This window comes from Rhinichthys klamathensis, unplaced genomic scaffold, assembly GCF_029890125.1.
Source record: "Rhinichthys klamathensis goyatoka isolate OS25496 unplaced genomic scaffold, OSU_Roscu_1.1 h1tg000109l_1, whole genome shotgun sequence".
Classification (NCBI taxonomy): Eukaryota; Metazoa; Chordata; class Actinopteri; order Cypriniformes; family Leuciscidae; genus Rhinichthys; species Rhinichthys klamathensis.
In genome coordinates, this window is record NW_026606647.1 from 576,073 (window position 1) to 593,125 (window position 17,053).

The 17,053-nt window shown below is 37.6% G+C and overlaps 3 protein-coding genes across 3 annotated transcripts; 2 read left to right on the top strand and 1 right to left on the bottom strand.

Annotated features, from left to right (window-relative positions):
• Positions 1-412: 412 nt before the first annotated feature.
• On the bottom strand, positions 413-2,595 carry arl6ip5a (ADP-ribosylation factor-like 6 interacting protein 5a). The gene is made up of 3 exons (XM_056253717.1): positions 2,348-2,595; positions 1,058-1,275; positions 413-817 (listed from the first exon to the last, which is right to left on the bottom strand). The coding sequence occupies exons 1-3, from the start codon at positions 2,524-2,526 to the stop codon at positions 630-632; spliced, it is 585 nt and encodes a 194-aa protein (XP_056109692.1). The 5' UTR covers positions 2,527-2,595; the 3' UTR covers positions 413-629.
• Positions 2,596-3,428: 833 nt separating this feature from the next.
• trnt1 (tRNA nucleotidyl transferase, CCA-adding, 1) lies at positions 3,429-12,754 on the top strand. The gene is made up of 8 exons (XM_056253715.1): positions 3,429-3,514; positions 3,593-3,739; positions 4,098-4,291; positions 4,475-4,613; positions 4,746-4,872; positions 4,998-5,191; positions 10,280-10,533; positions 11,810-12,754. Exons 2-8 carry the CDS (start codon positions 3,601-3,603, stop codon positions 12,056-12,058), a joined length of 1,296 nt encoding a protein of 431 aa, XP_056109690.1. The 5' UTR covers positions 3,429-3,514; positions 3,593-3,600; the 3' UTR covers positions 12,059-12,754.
• A 1,908-nt stretch (positions 12,755-14,662) lies between these two features.
• avpr2b.1 (arginine vasopressin receptor 2b, tandem duplicate, 1) lies at positions 14,663-16,676 on the top strand. The gene is made up of 2 exons (XM_056253716.1): positions 14,663-15,615; positions 16,293-16,676. The coding sequence occupies exons 1-2, from the start codon at positions 14,739-14,741 to the stop codon at positions 16,496-16,498; spliced, it is 1,083 nt and encodes a 360-aa protein (XP_056109691.1). The 5' UTR covers positions 14,663-14,738; the 3' UTR covers positions 16,499-16,676.
• Positions 16,677-17,053: the final 377 nt, after the last annotated feature.

Here is a 17,053-nt window from a genome sequence, read left to right on the forward strand (position 1 = left end):
ACTAAAATGGCCTCCACAGTCACCAGATCTCAACCCAATAGAGCATCTTTGGGATGTGGTGGAACGGGAGATTCGCATCATGGATGTGCAGCCGACAAATCTGCGGCAACTGTGTGATGCCATCATGTCAATATGGACCAAACTCCCTGAGGAATGCTTCCAGCACCTTGTTGAATCTATGCCACGAAGAATTGAGGCAGTTCTGAAGGCAAAAGGGGGTCCAACCCGTTACTAGCATGGGGTACCTAATAAAGTGGCCGGTGAGTGTATATGTAACATTACAGATCTTTGACAAGGAGTGGTTGTATTTAAAAAACAAGGGCAGAAACATGTTTTAAGTGGTCCATTTAGTCTGTTTTATATGCCCCATAATTTTCCTATAAGGGAAAATTGGTCCGGGTTCTTAAGGGTGAATTGCACCCCCTTACATTTGAAATGAGACAAACAAAAACATCATAAAACACTATTTTATTTTTATACAGTTTGTTGATCCCTTTACAGAAAAACACTGATGGAAAAATAATACTTTTTCTTTTTGCCAATTATGCATGTTGGAAGAAACGGAGTGGATTTCACAAATTGTACCAGCTGAAAGCATTTCCTTCGTGCATTGGTGAGAAACAGAGTCACTATCGACGGAGATCATCCTTCAGTTTGCTCTCCAGAATGTCTTGAATTTTATAGAGGTTCTCTTCTTGTTGACCCAGTGCTTCAAGTATGATTCCCATGGGTGATTTCTTGAGTCCAGCGCTCTCCATCTTATTCTCCAGTTTGTTTTTCATGTTCCGTAGGCGAAGCGATGCATGTGCAAAAATCACTGAAACGAAAAATGACAGAGCACTTTAAACCTCCAGATGCTATGTCAAAAACTTCTAAATGACATAACAGTTTTTAATAAACTGCTATGTTGTGAATTTTTTCTTTTCAAGACTTAGGAATTCCTAATGCATTCCATCTAATTTCCATTGAATGAAACAATGGAAATGAACTTTTTTTCCTCCTTTCATTTTCGCTAACAATAGATCTATGGTAATGATACATTTCTTAAGAAACTTACACAGAAGTGGGAGTTTGATTCCAAGCAGGAATACCATAACTCCACCGAAGAGTGACATAAGGAAGTAGCTCACGACCATCACCAGGAAAACAAACAAGGTAGGGTTCTCCTTCTTGAAATTTTTAATGATTGCCTTGTTCTCCCCTGCCCACACAGAGCCAATGAAGACAGAAGTGACCACTATTGCACCTGTGAACATGCTCACGGGGTTCATCAACCTGTGGACAGAGAATTGAATGGTGACAGGACGTTATTGAGGCCAAAATATGTGGTTGTGTAAAATTGTTATTTTTCAGTTCAGTTACTTTTTCAACTAATGCTTCAATGTCTTCTTAAAAATAAGCATTGTACACATTTAATATTCCCTTAGTTCTCACAAAACGCTCAATTAAATTTGTCCTGCCTTCTAGCTTTGTGAGAATACAAGCATACGTCAATGGTGACACCTAATGGCTATTAAGTGTAAACACAAAATATTGCTGACAAAAGGAGGCATTTCCATGTTGGTCTGAAAATAAATAAAACAACGAATAAACTTGTCAGTTAAATAATAAACTGAACTTTAATACATGAAAATAGACATCCACTTTATGACTGTGAGATGAGTATCTTGTTAAATACTGGCCTTTGCTCATGGTCAGTGTCATGTGATTACACCTTAAATATCGTTCAGTCTTAGCAACTAACTATAATAATAGAGGCAAACCATAATCTCCCAGACATTACACTGGCATTCATCTTACAAACACAGCTGCCCACATATCACTAACAATCCACGAACTATATTTAGGAAGAAATTACTTCATGTTCTAATTTTGACAGGAAAAAAAAAAACTTTTTAAACTAGCTTTTTTTCTTCTTCAGCACAACATGAAATTTCCTTTAAAAAAAGTACAGTAGTGTACCAGGGTATAATGGTGGTTTCAAATGATAATATCAAGGGACTGAAATATTGCAAATTTCATGTAGCATATTATCAAGATGGTAGGCTAATCCAAACAAAAATCGGTATTATCATATTAGGCTACCATTTTTAAAACACATTTAAAGTTAAGTTTATCAGAACATGAGATGCATTTATGCTCATTTAAAGCTGAATTTACAGTTAAGTGGATATTACTTATCGCGATACTTTCTGTAATGCGATATTTGTGTTGATATATCCAAAGACATGTTAGAATTAAATTGCAAGAAATAGTTATGATAGTCTAATAGTTAGAAATGTCTATTTACAGTTAAATACTATATTGTGCATGCATGATTAAATTAACTAAGACTATATGGACTTACCCTACAAGCATGAATACAGTGATCGCCACCACCAGATAGTTTGTTTGATAATAGAGGAGGTTGCTGACCACTCTGTTGTTCCATTTTGCCAAATCTCGCGTGTCTGGTTTGGCGAAGCGCTCCGAGCCTGGATAGAAATCATCCCAGCCTCTCAAAGGGGCGATCTCCACTTTAGCCATTAAAACCGAATAACCGGATACACTGGCAGCTGCTCACAGCTTATGCACTTCCTCACTCTCGCGATGCGCCTTTGGCTTTAAATGGGCGGTTACTTCAAATGTAAACAAACCATCCTTTTTTAACATTTAGGACTTAATGCAATCATCGCAAATCATGCTCATCGCATACAGTTTACGGTTATTTATTGCCTGATTTAATTAACTAGTAACCTTGTTCAATTCGCGAACGAACGACTCTCCTGAGTCGGATCTTTTAAATGAAGAATTTGAACTATTTCTGAATGATTCAGCTGAACCATGAATCTTTTTTTCGGACATATTCGTAATAAACCGAGAAACCCTGAGTGAGCGAGCACAAGATAAGAATTTGTGGTGTATTGATTTAAAGCTATTCTACTCTCTGTTCATCGTTCAACAAAAAAGCAACTAAAACTGTTCTCTTGATGAAAAGAAAATGGTTTCACAAGGGTTACCTCCTGATAATCTCCTTATGGTGACAGCTTTTTAATTTTTATTTATCCATATTGCTTTAGATGTTTTATTTTATAGTAGACTATCCCTGATCTTGTTTTCAAATATATTTTAGTGTCTTGCTTCAATTCAAGTGTCTTAACTTGTTCTCTTAAGTGATCTTTGATGTATCCCCTGTAAACTTAGATGCTCAATAAAAAGTTAAGGTAAAAAAAAATAGTGGTGATCCTGGGACTTGACTGATAAACATGAAAACATAAACATCATTTTATGAAAACATTCAAAGGCGTTTTCTGCCAAGAGATGTAAATAATTTTTTTATTACTAAAGGCAGAGTGTTGGGTGGGAGCATGAAAAAATGGAAATAAACCATTTTCATTGGTCGGTAGTGTGATTACGTATCTATCCCGGAAACGCGTGTCGCATGACCACGCCCCTTTGCGAATATCTGTCATGGCTGCTCACGGTGGAAGTAAAACTACCGATATGCTAAAATAGCATCTGTTGTTTTCCTCAGGTGAATAAATATGAAGTGTTTTATGTTACGTTTGATACATTTATTGCTCCTTTTAGTTACTGACTTTGTTGTCTTTAGGTTCACCGATGTGGGCTAAATTATTTCTTAGCCCCAGGTTTATCAACCGAGTTCATCTCACGTGGAGTCACAGATCATTGATCACAATGCAACTAAAAACTAAAGAGTTCGAGTCTCTATTTACCGACGGGCTGGTTGGCCTTGCTGGTAAGCTTACTTTATCTTAAGCCATCATCACCCTGTCCCTTTCTTTCTTTTCTTTTTTTTAACTGCAGTGGTGGTACATTGATGATATCCCCACTTTATCATACTCACTTTGATATGTAACAGTTACTAGCGAGAAGTTTGGAATCTCCTACTCGTTCTCTGTTAATAGTATTTTCACATTTTAGAATAATTGAGTCACCAAAACAAAAGTATTTTGCATGTTATAAGGTACATTCAGTCAGGCGTCACATGTCAAAACTTTTGAATGGTTAACTTTACCATTTTCAAGTTCAATGCTATTTACTTTTGTACTACTAGGGAATATGTCAAAAAGTATTGTATTTATTACGATATATAGAAATATTTGAAAAGAACCAGTTTGAGCTGAGGATTGCAGGAGGGGCGGTGCGGGACCTTCTGTCAGGGAACCGGCCCGAAGATGTAGATTTTGCCACCACAGCCACTCCAGAGGAAATGAAGAGCATGTTCCAGACAGCAGGAGTCAGGATGATAAACAATAAAGGAGAGAAACATGGGACCATTACTGCCAGGGTAAGGTGAAGAATTGTATATATATATATATTCCTCAAACATTTTACGTTTTGCTAAACCTCTTACACCGTTATTATACTTTTGCAGTGGGTTTAGGTGATCTATTTTGGTTTGTGAGAATTTTCCACAAAATGTTAAAGTTATGACAACAAACTGAAACATGCCACTTTATACATTATATAGCTTCATAACGAGAACTTTGAAGTGACCACTTTGCGAGTGGATGTGCAGACAGATGGGCGGCACGCAGAGGTGGAGTTTACCACTGACTGGCAGAAGGATGCAGAGCGCAGAGATCTCACCATCAACTCCATGTTTCTTGGTAAAACAGAAGGAGTTCCTAATGAGACATTTCACCTGAATGAGCTTCGCAATTTAATGAATGAATTTCTCATTAATTTAATGTTGACTTTCACAGGATTTAAAATCATTAACATTTATTGTGTTTTTACAGGGCTGAATGGGACTCTGTATGATTATTTCAAAGGATATGAGGACCTCAAGAACAGGAAAGTAAGGTTTGTCGGCAGTGCCTCACTACGGATCCAAGAGGACTACCTTCGAATTTTGAGATATTTCAGGTAATTATGCACTATTACGGTATTTTGACCGAAAGTAGCTAGAATGAAATGCATGTTTGGAATGATATGAAGGTGAATAAATTATGATAGAGTTAATCTTTAAATCTTTGGTCTTTGCTCTGTAGATTCTATGGGCGGGTGGCAGCTGAGCCTGGGCAACATGAACCTGAGACTCTGGAGGCAATAAGAGAGAATGCCAAAGGATTGGCTGTTATCTCAGGTGAGAGGATCTGGGTGGAGCTGAAGAAGATGCTGGTTGGAAACCATGCTGGCCACCTGCTGGAGCTTGTCTATGAGTTAGGCCTAGCCCAGTACACAGGTGAGAAATACAGATATTTGTTAGGAATTGTGCCTGAACACTCTAAACGTATAAAGTGACGATAAATGACCTGCCTATCTATCTATCTATCTATCTATCTATCTATCTATCTATCTATCTATCTATCTATCTATCTATCTATCTATCTATCTATCTATCTATCTATCTATCTATCTATCTCAAATCAAGAAAAGTTGGGAAAATGCAATATGCAAGAAAAGTTTTGTAAAATGCAATAACATCTAAAATCTGTGACTTGTTAGTTCCCTTTCAACTTTATGTAACCGACAAAAGTACAAAGAAAAGATTTTCAGTGTTTTCACTGAACAACTTTGTAACGAATCACACAATAATAATATACATAAAATGTATTTAAGGGGGGCCGGAAGGCCAATTTAGCTCAAAAGGAATGATTCATCGATTTGCAATGAATCTTGACCGAATCACTATGGAACCGAGCAAATGACTCGTTTAGAGTTCATTTGAACGGGCCGTAATTATAACCTTGGCAACAGATATGAATATCCAATCTATAGTGAAACACTATGTATTAGCAAGGTAACTTTAGATCGACAGTACAAGACATTAAATGTGCAAGCACAACACAAGGCAAATATCTTTTCAAATATATTGACGACTTTATTAACTATTCTAAACACATAAAACTAAGGTCTAAACACAATCACACACACGCATTCATACAAGGCGCAGAGGAAGAGAGAGAGAGAGAGAGAGTGAGTTTTCAGAGTGAGATGCACTTTGTAAGACATGACCTGAACGAACCACCAAGCCAGGGCTCTAGAGTGCGACCAATTTGGTCGCATATGCGACCAAAATTTGTAAGGGTGCGACTAAATTTTTTCCTAGGTCGCACCAGTGCACCTAACCTTCTCGCATGATCGCATCCGTTGCCTCTCAACAAACGAGTCTTTTGTTCTCCTTGCACGCATGGTTGGATCATATCGTGGTCTAAACCAATCAGAGATAGAGATTGGGCTGGTCTTTGCCTCTGATTGGCTGTGGTTCAGATATTCCTGTAGGACTAAAATGCTCCGTGCTGTCTGTGTGATAGAACTAAATTGCGACGTGAGCACCAGAGAATCAGTTACGGCAATCAGCAGCATCAGCTAAATAAACGCAAGAAAACAGACGACGAAGAAACTTTAAAAAATGTAGGCTACTTGAACTAGGTAAAAAATATTGTTTTCTCGATTTTAATCGATTCTCATTTTACGAACCGTTGGGCTATGCTGTTTTCAGTTGATGAATGAATGGAACATGTAGCAAGCATCCCATCCAATAAATTGCAATAATCTTTGTGCTTTGTTACTATTGATATGAAACAAAGTCTCAGATTTCAAATTAGGTCCATTTTCTTATGAAATTCAAAAACATAAATAGTGTTTTGACGCTGTGGCGTAAGATCGCTCTGGCTCAGCCCCAGAGAAGCAGCAGCGCGAGCGCACATGATCTACTCTTCCGCCTTAATAATACCAGTTACAGCGCGAAATAAACATGAACGAGCATCTGAAAGTGTGTTAAAAGATAGGGTACAACTTATCGAAATCCGTATCTTTCACATGGAATCGCTCAATCAGTGTTTCAACCGTGGAAAGACGTCAGTAAAACGCTTGTAAACAATGTCATGTAACGTCACATTTACCTCAGAAAAAACATATCCAGTGACCATAAACTCGTTAGCTAGCTAGAAAAATTAACTCTAGGGAGGAGCATTTTGCCAAATATATGCACCATATTCCATATTCATTATAATTTTTTAATGTTTTTCAATATTTAATGCATGTTGTTTGAAAAAATCTGGCAAGTTTTTATGCAGCCACCATTTAAATGTTTATATTTCATATAACTTTATTATTATAAAAATAAATAAAAGTGTAATTTAAGTGTTTGTGTAAAAATCAGGTCATTTTTACCTTCAATATTATAGTAGGCTAATGAAGCATAGTGGGCTACAACTGACTCCCAGTTTACAGCATTAGTTAAGAGATTTGTTTTCCTTGAGAAAATTTGCCATGTATTGTACCTGATATCCAAAATAATCAATATTGAATCGAATTGTGAAATTTGTGTCAATACCCTGCCCTAACTTGAACAATGTAAAAACAGCACTTTAAATGTTTTATTTTTTTTAAAGATTAACATTTTTATATACAGTATAATTGTGCTTCAAAAAAAAATGTATTATTATTATTCTTGTTTAAAAGCATTTACATAATATATATGAATGTATATGGAGCGTGATAAAAAGGTGACCTTGAAATTGTGGCGTTAAAGGCGACGCGAGACGAGGAAAAATTTTAGTGCACCTAAATTTTGTGCTGGTGCACCTAAATAAAAAAGTTAGGCGCACCAGTGCAACCAAGGCAAAAAGTTAGTCTGGAGCTCTCCAAGCATTAATTTAAACCTTCGTTTCTTAGACAGGTTATTCAATTTACATTTGCACCAGTTCAGTTAAGAGTCTGGAGTAGCTGCTACTTGCTTGTCTTTGCGTTGCTTAGGGAGTTCCCTTTTTGCGGTGCTTCGTCAAAGGGGTTTCCCGACCGGGTCCGTGTGGCTGGTTGTCTTTGAAGTGCCTGGATGGAAGTTTCTGAACAGCCGGTCACGTGTAATTGGCAGGCGAATAAGAGTCTTTACAGTTCGAAGCGCGTTGAAGGAGAGACGTTTAAACGAACTTCGCAGCAACTTAACTTTGAACCGAGACTTTTACGAAAAAAGAAAATAAAGGAAGAAATGAAAGTAAGACGAGTTAGATGGCTTGAATGAGCTGTTTCAACCCCGATCTTGATGGGTTATTTGTCTGCTGGTCTAATTTGGTCTGGTCGATGTAGAAGCGTGGGAACACGCTCTTTGGTGTTTTCAGAGAGAAGCACGAACAGGAACACTCTCTTGCTGTTGCTAGAGAGAGGCGCAAAACTTAATTCAACACCGAACCGAACTCAAAACCGAAAGGCAACCCCGAACTGCTCTCTGAACCGAATTTCTTTTTCTAACACTACCCTTTGTTCGGGTCTTTAACTTAAACGTTAGTCCAACCTCTTTTGGAGAATTCTGACCAATGAGACAATGGCATCATTTTAGGAGGTGGATCGTTCCTACTTATCGTTATCTGGGATCTGCTTGGGTTCCAGCACTTAGCAGAGAAACAAGAGACCCCAGTTTAAACATTATAGATTATTATAATCATACAAAACATTTTACACAGATTTCAAACAAGCCACCTTTTGAATTAAGGGCATACGATTCTTTTGATTGGAAGCACGATACCCTTTCATCCATACACAAAGTTATATCACAATTACATGATTTATATGTGATCTACGCATAATACAAACATGAATTGTAGGAACAACAAGAATTATGATGTTTGATTAAGTCCACGGAGCATTGTTCTGCGTGAGTTTTAATGGGTTTGATATGTAAAGTCTGTGTAAGTCTCTCACGTTCCATGGAAGCGTGGTCTGTCTTACATCGCTGTCCTGCTCAGCAGTGGTGATGCTGAGGGAGGTCAAAGGTGGTCAGGCCCCTTGGTGGTCAGGCCTCGTTTCACCATTTCTGAGCAGCTTTGTCTTGCTTAAGGATGAAACAGTGACAACGTTCTTCCTGTTTAGGCTTATCTCTGATGCCTGCGGGGCCATAAAAGACTTCTCTGGGGGGTTTTCTAGACAATTTGGAGCCAGTCTTGTGACTTTGGAATGTGGTATTCAGATCCGAAATGCTGAATCACATTTGAATGAATCCCATGAGAGATTAGAAAGATTAATTTGTGTTTGGTTCATCCTTAAAGTCTCTACAACTTAATTTTATTTTGTTAATATAATCAAATTTAGATTTTGATGGCAACAGAACACTCCAATAAAAGTGGTCACAACCTCAAATCACCTTTCCTTTTATTTACACTTTTTATTAGTTTGGAGTACTAATTGTTGCAGTTTTGCAAGTGGATTTTTTGCGCAATCTCACCTGACACAAGACAGCTGCTCAACAGTCCATGGTCATCATTCTCCTTTTCATGATGGGCCTTACATTTTCAATAAGAGACAGATCTGGACTGCAGGCAGACAGTCAAGCACAACCCTTTTACGGTGTAGAGTGTCTAAAAACCACTCTTTTGTAGCACACTCTTTTGTCTTGCTTCCCAGGAAAGATGTCATCTTGATGCCATTAAATGTTTCTGCAAAATCCCAATATTTGGTACCTTCACACACATGCAAGTCACCCATGCCGTTTGCACTGACGCACCCCCAGATGTTTGCTTTTGTACCTGCTGATGAAAGTCTGAATGGTTTCGTCTTTGGGACTGAACTCAATGTCCATTTTTCCCCAAAACAAGCTGAAACGTGGATTCATCTGACCGCAGACCACTGTGATTTGGATCATCGGAGATGAGCTCGGGCCCAGAGAACTCGTCGGCATTTCTGCATAGAACTGATGTATTGATTTCTCCTTGTGTAAGAGAGATTCAAGTGGCATTCCTTGATGGAGCGTCAGACTGTTTTAAGTGAAAACGGTTGTCCAAAGAACTCCTGAGCCCATGTGGCTATATTAAACAGTAGCATGATGGTTTCTCATGCAATGCCATCTGGGGGCTCAAAGGTCATGCACATTCAACAGCGGTTTCCTGCCTCGCCCTACATGTACTAAGATTTCCCTGGATTCCCTAAGTCTTTTCACAATATTATGTTTGGTTGATGGTGAAAGATTTAAATTCTTTGCAGTCTTGCATTGAGAAATGTGATTTTTGAATTGTTTGACAATTTTCTCATGATATTTGGCACAAAGTGATGAGCCATGACCTATCTTTGCTTGCAAAGACTGAGAAGCTCCTTTTACACTCAATCACGACACCCTCACCTATTACCGATTCACTTACTTCTGTTTCAAAAGAGATTAACTTGGATTTTCTAGAAGCTTTCCACTTTTATTTTGCCTCTGTCCCAAATCTAGTCTAGTGTCTAGCTGCCATCAAAATTTGTTTATATTTACAAAATACAATAGATTTAATGGGTTATATAAAAATGTTAAATAATTTTTTGCAAATATTCTGACTTACTGTGTGTTTCCCTGCAGGTCTTCCAGCAGATGGCAATGTTGGAGAGATGAAGCAGATCTGGCAGAGGGCTCGCGATAGCTCTCCTAAACCCATGACTATCCTGGCTGCTCTATTCCGAAGCCAGGAGGATGTGGAGAAACTGGATCTGCGACTGAAGCTGTCCAGAGAAGAGAAAAACCTGGGCCTCTTCCTGGTCAAACACAGACGAGATCTCGTTAAGGGACAGGATCAACGTGACAGCATGAAACCATACACAGATTTCATAATTGATGTATGTACATTTCCCTCCTGGGCTCCCTCTCTAATGTTTACTACCAAAAATTAGTTGTTGTACATTGATTTATTCCTTTTAAAGCATTTTTACATTAAAAAAATGTATGTGTCACACAAACAGTAAGAAGACACACTTTATCCCCAATCATTAAGACTCATTCGAAAAAGGCCCAGTGACTCATATTCTGCTTACTACAGTTTTACTTTTACGCATTTCTGATTTTTTTATACATTAGTTATTTTGTTATACTATTGTTCATTGATATTTTTAATTAGCTTTTAATTTGCAGTAATTTTTAATATTATTTCTATTTAGTTTTAAGTTTTCAGTTTTAGTAATTTTAGTGATTACATTTTTTTATTTTAGTTAGTTGCCAAGGCAACATTTCTAATTTTCGTTTGTTTTTCATTTAATATTTTTTTTTCTTTTATATTAATTTATTTCAGTTAGCGAAAATGATTTTTGATAGTTTTAGTTAACAATAACAACGCTGTTTTTTTTTCATATTTTTATTTCCACATTATATAGTTTTTATTTATTATTAAAAAAAAATATATATAAATATATATTTATATAATAACTATTTTAATATTATATATGTTTATACTATGGTCTGTCTGAATACTCTATTCTGATTGGCTGGAAGGTGTGCCAAGTCAGTTTAATCACCGGTCTATATTAATGCGCTGTTTTCATTTAAGCGCACACACACACATACAGAACGTCACTCGCACACAGAGAGTGGAGATCACGCTGCGCACACAGAAACATTCAGGAGCACAGAAACTTATCAACGCTGCCCCGTGACTTTTATTAATAAAATAGCTTGGCTACTGAATTGCTACATTATATTTCTCAGCTTACATCACTATTCTGAAGTAATTAAACTCACAGCTTCGTTGTTAATAGAGAGAGAGAGAGAGAGAGACAGATGCATGTACGCAACTTCCTCTTTCGATAATTAATTCAGATAAATGCTATAATTCATTCAAATAAATGTAATCTTAAGCACTACTTTACCTCTGTGTCTGATTCAAAGCGGCCAGAATGCTAGATCTAATGAGCTGTAACTGACGGAAATAACCATCCATTTTACCCTTCCAGTCAAATATTGAGCTTCAAACATCAATAACAGCTTTAAGCTTTGCTTCTGGCGGTTCTTTGCCTCCACAAAATCGTTTAATGCACAGCTAGACACGGATTATCCCTTACATTTAAATATATAATGAATATATTTATATAAATATATCTTTTTCCCCCCCCCCCATTGCAGTCTCGAGAGCCAGAATCGCAGAGTAAAGTACTGGAGCTTCTGAAGTATCAGGGAGAAAATAAACTTTTAGATGAGCTGAGAAGGTGGTCCATCCCCCGCTTCCCAGTGAATGGGCATGACCTACGCAAGCTGGGCATTACCTCGGGTAAAGAGATTGGCACCATCCTTCAGGAGCTTAGGGACACGTGGAAGAAGAGCCGCTATCAGATGAGCAAAGAGGAACTTCTGGCCACTCTCAGCAGATCCTGATGTCAGATAAGGAAACACACTAGTGTCAGAAGTGCTACTGACTTTGCATGCATGTTCTATAGTGCATTTTGAGTCTGTGTACAGAAGGTGCACCTCCATAGTGTCAACGAATAGTGTGGAGGGACCATCAGGTCTGCATGGGGCACTTATAAACCCTTATTATTTTTGTCCTGTGGCTTTGCAGATACAATGCTACAAAAAGCTGAGGAATATCTATGGCTGCTATCTTTGGAATTTGTAATGGCTATGTTTTCGGGATGCAGAAAATGTCTTGGAGTATCAAAGCGATCTTAGAATGTTAAACATCATAAACACTTCCCTATCATTTTCCTTTCATAAATGGTGATTTAGTTTGACATAATATCATTCATTTATTCATTAATATAATTGGTTTGAGCAAGGATGCGTCTAAATTGAATGACACAATGCAATTTCATTTTGAATTTGTTTTTTGATGTGGGATTTGTCCCTTTCAGAAGAGTGAAGTGGTGTAATTAGTGAACTGGTGTAATTATTATAGGAAAGGAAGTAATATAGCTCTCCTGCAGAGATCACATCTTCTCATATATGACGCCGTAGCCATGGTTTCATTATGAGGAAAAATGATATTCCTTTTGTCAACAGTTCATAGTTATTAGATGGTTATGTAACCAACTCTCAAGGTGTTTACTTAAATAAAGTAGCACACATTACGTATTACAGTGTCGAGGTGTCTTGCTTTAAGTCCATGGATGGTAATCTTTAATGGTTTGATATATATATCTCGGGTGGGCGATATGACCAAAACCTTATATCACGATATGAGTAATTTAATTTCACAATAATGATATATATCACAATAGTTATTTTTGCTTTAAATAAGGTTTTTATGATATCAAAATGTATTGATACCATTGAAATTTTATAATTCTTGTCATCATTTTCAATATCACAAAAAACTAATACTAGCCTAAGTAAAAAATAATCTCAAGCTTACTGAAGACAAAGGAAACAGTGATAAAGAAAGAACAAAGACACAAATGAAATAGACCTACCTGAAAAAGTTTAAGCACTAGAAATAAGAAATACTACATTAAGTAATCAAATGTATACAACACTGCATAGTCATCACTGCCTTATTAAAGTTACAAAAGTGATTCAGTGAAGAGCGGTGAGAGATTTTCTTTTTTGTTGTTTGATGATTAACATTAATAATGACAGCAGGTAAATTTGGATGCTGTCACTTTAAGTCCGACTACACGGATCCAATATACTTGTGCGCTTTCTTTCTCCACTGTTTACGTTCACGTATGTGTATTTAACTGCTCAAGCCCAATTAGTCAGCAAAAAGCACTCAGTTCAGTTCTCACACGCTTTATGAGCAGCGTCTCTTAGACAGCAAGAAAGCACTGAGAAATAGCACTTGAAATTCAGGCTGAGAAACAGTCTGACCGCACTTGCATATAGGGGAATGAGTTGTCTTTCGCAGCTTACTGTGCTTCAATGGTTTAAAATCACTTGTTTTTAAACCACAATACTTAAAAACGCACAATAAGCTTTTGTGACTCCGTAGCAAGGCAATGTATTGTCCAAAATTTCTAACGTTTGACAAATTTCTACCGGTTAATCGTGGTATACTACTGGTATATTTGAGTTGGGATCAATTTGACCCCATTCGAATTTCAACTGCTTGAAACATTAACTATTTTTGAAATGTAGTGAATATTTTTCATTTAGGGTCATGAATATGCATGCAAAGTTACACCCCAGATGTGTTTTGGAAAGGCTTCACAAATTGTTACATTTGTGTTGAGGTCATATTGACCCCCATGGAAAAAAATGTCAACACTTTAAAAAAAACAGCAAACCAGAAAAACTTTATTGTAGCTTGTCAAACACTAAAATATGGAATACATGAACTTATGACATTTTAAGATTCAAAGTTTACTCGAAATTGAAGATTGATTTTCACAGTCAAATTATGTTTTTATTTTATTATATTACAGACAAAGTATGTTTTTGTTTATTAGTTGTTTTGGATCTCAATTACTAGACTGAAAAACCCATTTTACCAGTGTAAGGGTTTGAGAATAAATTGACTGAGAAGGCTACTATTTATACTTGTAGTTATTTGCACCTCAGTGACTGTGCTAATAGTCACCACAAGTAGTCGTAACAAAGTCGTCTTTATTTATTTCGTTTATGCAGCAAGATTTTGAACATTAAAAAATGTAGGGTCAAATTGACCCTAAACACAATAGAAATAATACAATAGAAATAAATGGGAATTATTCAATTTCTCACATGGTTTATGTTTTAGGCTAGTCTCTGGAGGTTTTTTATTTTTACATGAATCTGTACTGTTTTTCATAGTGACGATTTTTTGGCAAACTGCATGGAAACCAAGTACGATATATTTTGAAGACCTATTTATAAAGTGAAACTGTCTAAAAAAAAATCATACTTCATCTTTTCATCATGCAGATTTCTGAATGCCATTTTGTGTTCATGAGTAGTTTTGAATGAAGAACCCACCCTCCATCCCATCCAGCAGACCCAGGTATAAATCCTCAAGTCTTCACTCACGCGCACAGATGCGCAGACGCGTGAATATAGGCTACTGGCAGTCGTGCACAGGGTTAGTTGGACTGCAGGTTCTGAACTTAAATTATTTTTAAGACTCTCTACAAATATTAGGATAATGTCTCTCTTCACAATAAACTTAAGCAATTTAACTTTAGAGATGGAAGTAACCGGAGATGAACCCCGGAACGAGCGCTTGGCTCATATCGAGATCGCGCTGCTGAGCGTCATCTTTCTCTCCGCATCATCTCTGAACTTCGGTCTGCTGCTGGTTCTGTGGAGGAAGAGACAGCAGGTGTCCAGGATGCGTGTGTTTGTGACCCATCTCTGCTTGGCAGACCTGGTGGTCGCTTTCTTCCAGGTGTGCCCTCAGCTGATGTGGAACATAACTGACCGTTTCATCGGTCCTGACCTCGTATGTCGTGTGGTCAAGTATCTACAGATCGTCGGCATGTTCGCCTCCACTTACATGATAGTTGTGATGACGGTGGACCGTTATCAGGCGATCTGCAACCCCATGGTGACTTTCCAGAGGAGGCGCGCGCGCTGGAACCTGCCCGTGTGCGTCGCGTGGCTTGTGTCGTTTGTCTTTAGCGTCCCGCAACTGTTTATTTTCTCCAGGGTTCAAATCGCCCCGGGTGTCTACGACTGCTGGGCCGAGTTTATTCAGCCGTGGGGACCGAAAGCGTATGTGACGTGGACGACACTGGTGATATTTCTGGTGCCCATCGTAACTGTGACGGTGTGCCAGGTGCGCATCTGCCGCGCGCTCCAGATCAACCTGTACCTGAAGACGCTGCAGCAACAGCAGCAGGGAGGTGATCGACACCCGAACTCTCTTTCCTCCAGAGCCAGCAACGTGGTGTTTGTGTCCAAGTCTCGGATTAAGACCGTGAAGATGACAGTGGTGATCATGCTCGCCTACACCGTGTGCTGGGCTCCGTTCTTCACCGTGCAGCTGTGGTCTGTGTGGGACACCGACGCTCCGACTGAGAGTAAGATAAATTCTTCTAGCAATGACGTTTTGGTCATTAAGTGTTAATAAATTACAAATGCCATCTTAATATAAAGGTAAAAATGGTTGATAATAGTTATGTCTTTACAAGAATAGGGTGAGGTTGATTTTGGAAAGAAAACTAAATGCAAATATTTCTACTGTTGTGTTGTCAATAACCAGTTTCAAAGCATCTTTACAGAAAATGCATGTTTCTACATTACAATTTAATTTGTTATCAGAGATTACATTGTCCATATGAAATATAGAGTTCTAAGGTAATACAAATCATGTAGTTAGCTAGTATCATGTACTAATTTAAGCAGAAACCGTGAGCTCATTAAAGCAATTATTAGTTGTGATCGTAATGATTATATATAGATTTCCATTACATGAGAGAAGATGTTAAAACTTCATATACTCTCGTGTAATGTAATATTGATATTTTGTTTTCTCACATTAAAATTTGTGGAGATACTTATGGAGATGTCACCCCTTGTAACTTTTTAATTGGTTAAGATGATGGAAGATGTTCCAATTAACCCCATGTTACACTTCACACTCCCCCTACATGTAACACACAGCACTGCTAAATCATGTTTAAGGGCATTTATTGAGAATGTTATCCAATGTAATTTCTTGTATCTAACCAATAATATTATCAATTTTATTTTTCAGCTGCAATCTTCACCATCCTCATGTTGCTAGCCAGTCTGAACAGTGTTGCCAATCCATGTATCTACCTGCTTTTCACTGTGAAGTTCCCCAAACTGTTGCAAACTCTCCTGTGCATGAAACACACAGACATGAAGGTGCCGCTGCCTGAGGAGACTACGATGGTCAGCTCTCTGTATTTGAGCTTAAAAAACTCTGACACGCGGTGAAAAAGAAACAACACTAACAAACATGTTCATTGGACAAACATGTTTTTAGACATTATTAGTATTCTTTGAAGTACCATGTAAATTGTACATTAATGTGGTAAGTGTTCAGTACCATATACTGTAAATATCAAAGTACCATGATTTTACCATCTGACATCACTGTACCATGGTTCTAGCACAGAACATTTATGTAAAGAAAAAATTAAACCCGCTACTCATTGTGGAGTCTCCCTGTACTGAAGCATTTCAAACAATGTTCAACTCCAATTTTACCCCCACGTACCTTCCCCTCCTATCGTATGTTGTTCTATCATTTCTTTGAACTATAACAAGCAGGAAAATAAATTGCTCACAGTGTGTGCTGTCCTAATCACAATCAAAAATAATGTACAAAGCATAGCTAGTGTCTTAAAATATCGAGAAAAACATCTATTAGACTATAGTGTAGTGATGTTATGAAAATGCCTGTACAGAACATTCTCACTGTTGTCAATAAAGTGCTTTAAAAATGAAATATTTGGCATTGAAATCAGTTCTAACATGAAGTATACAAGA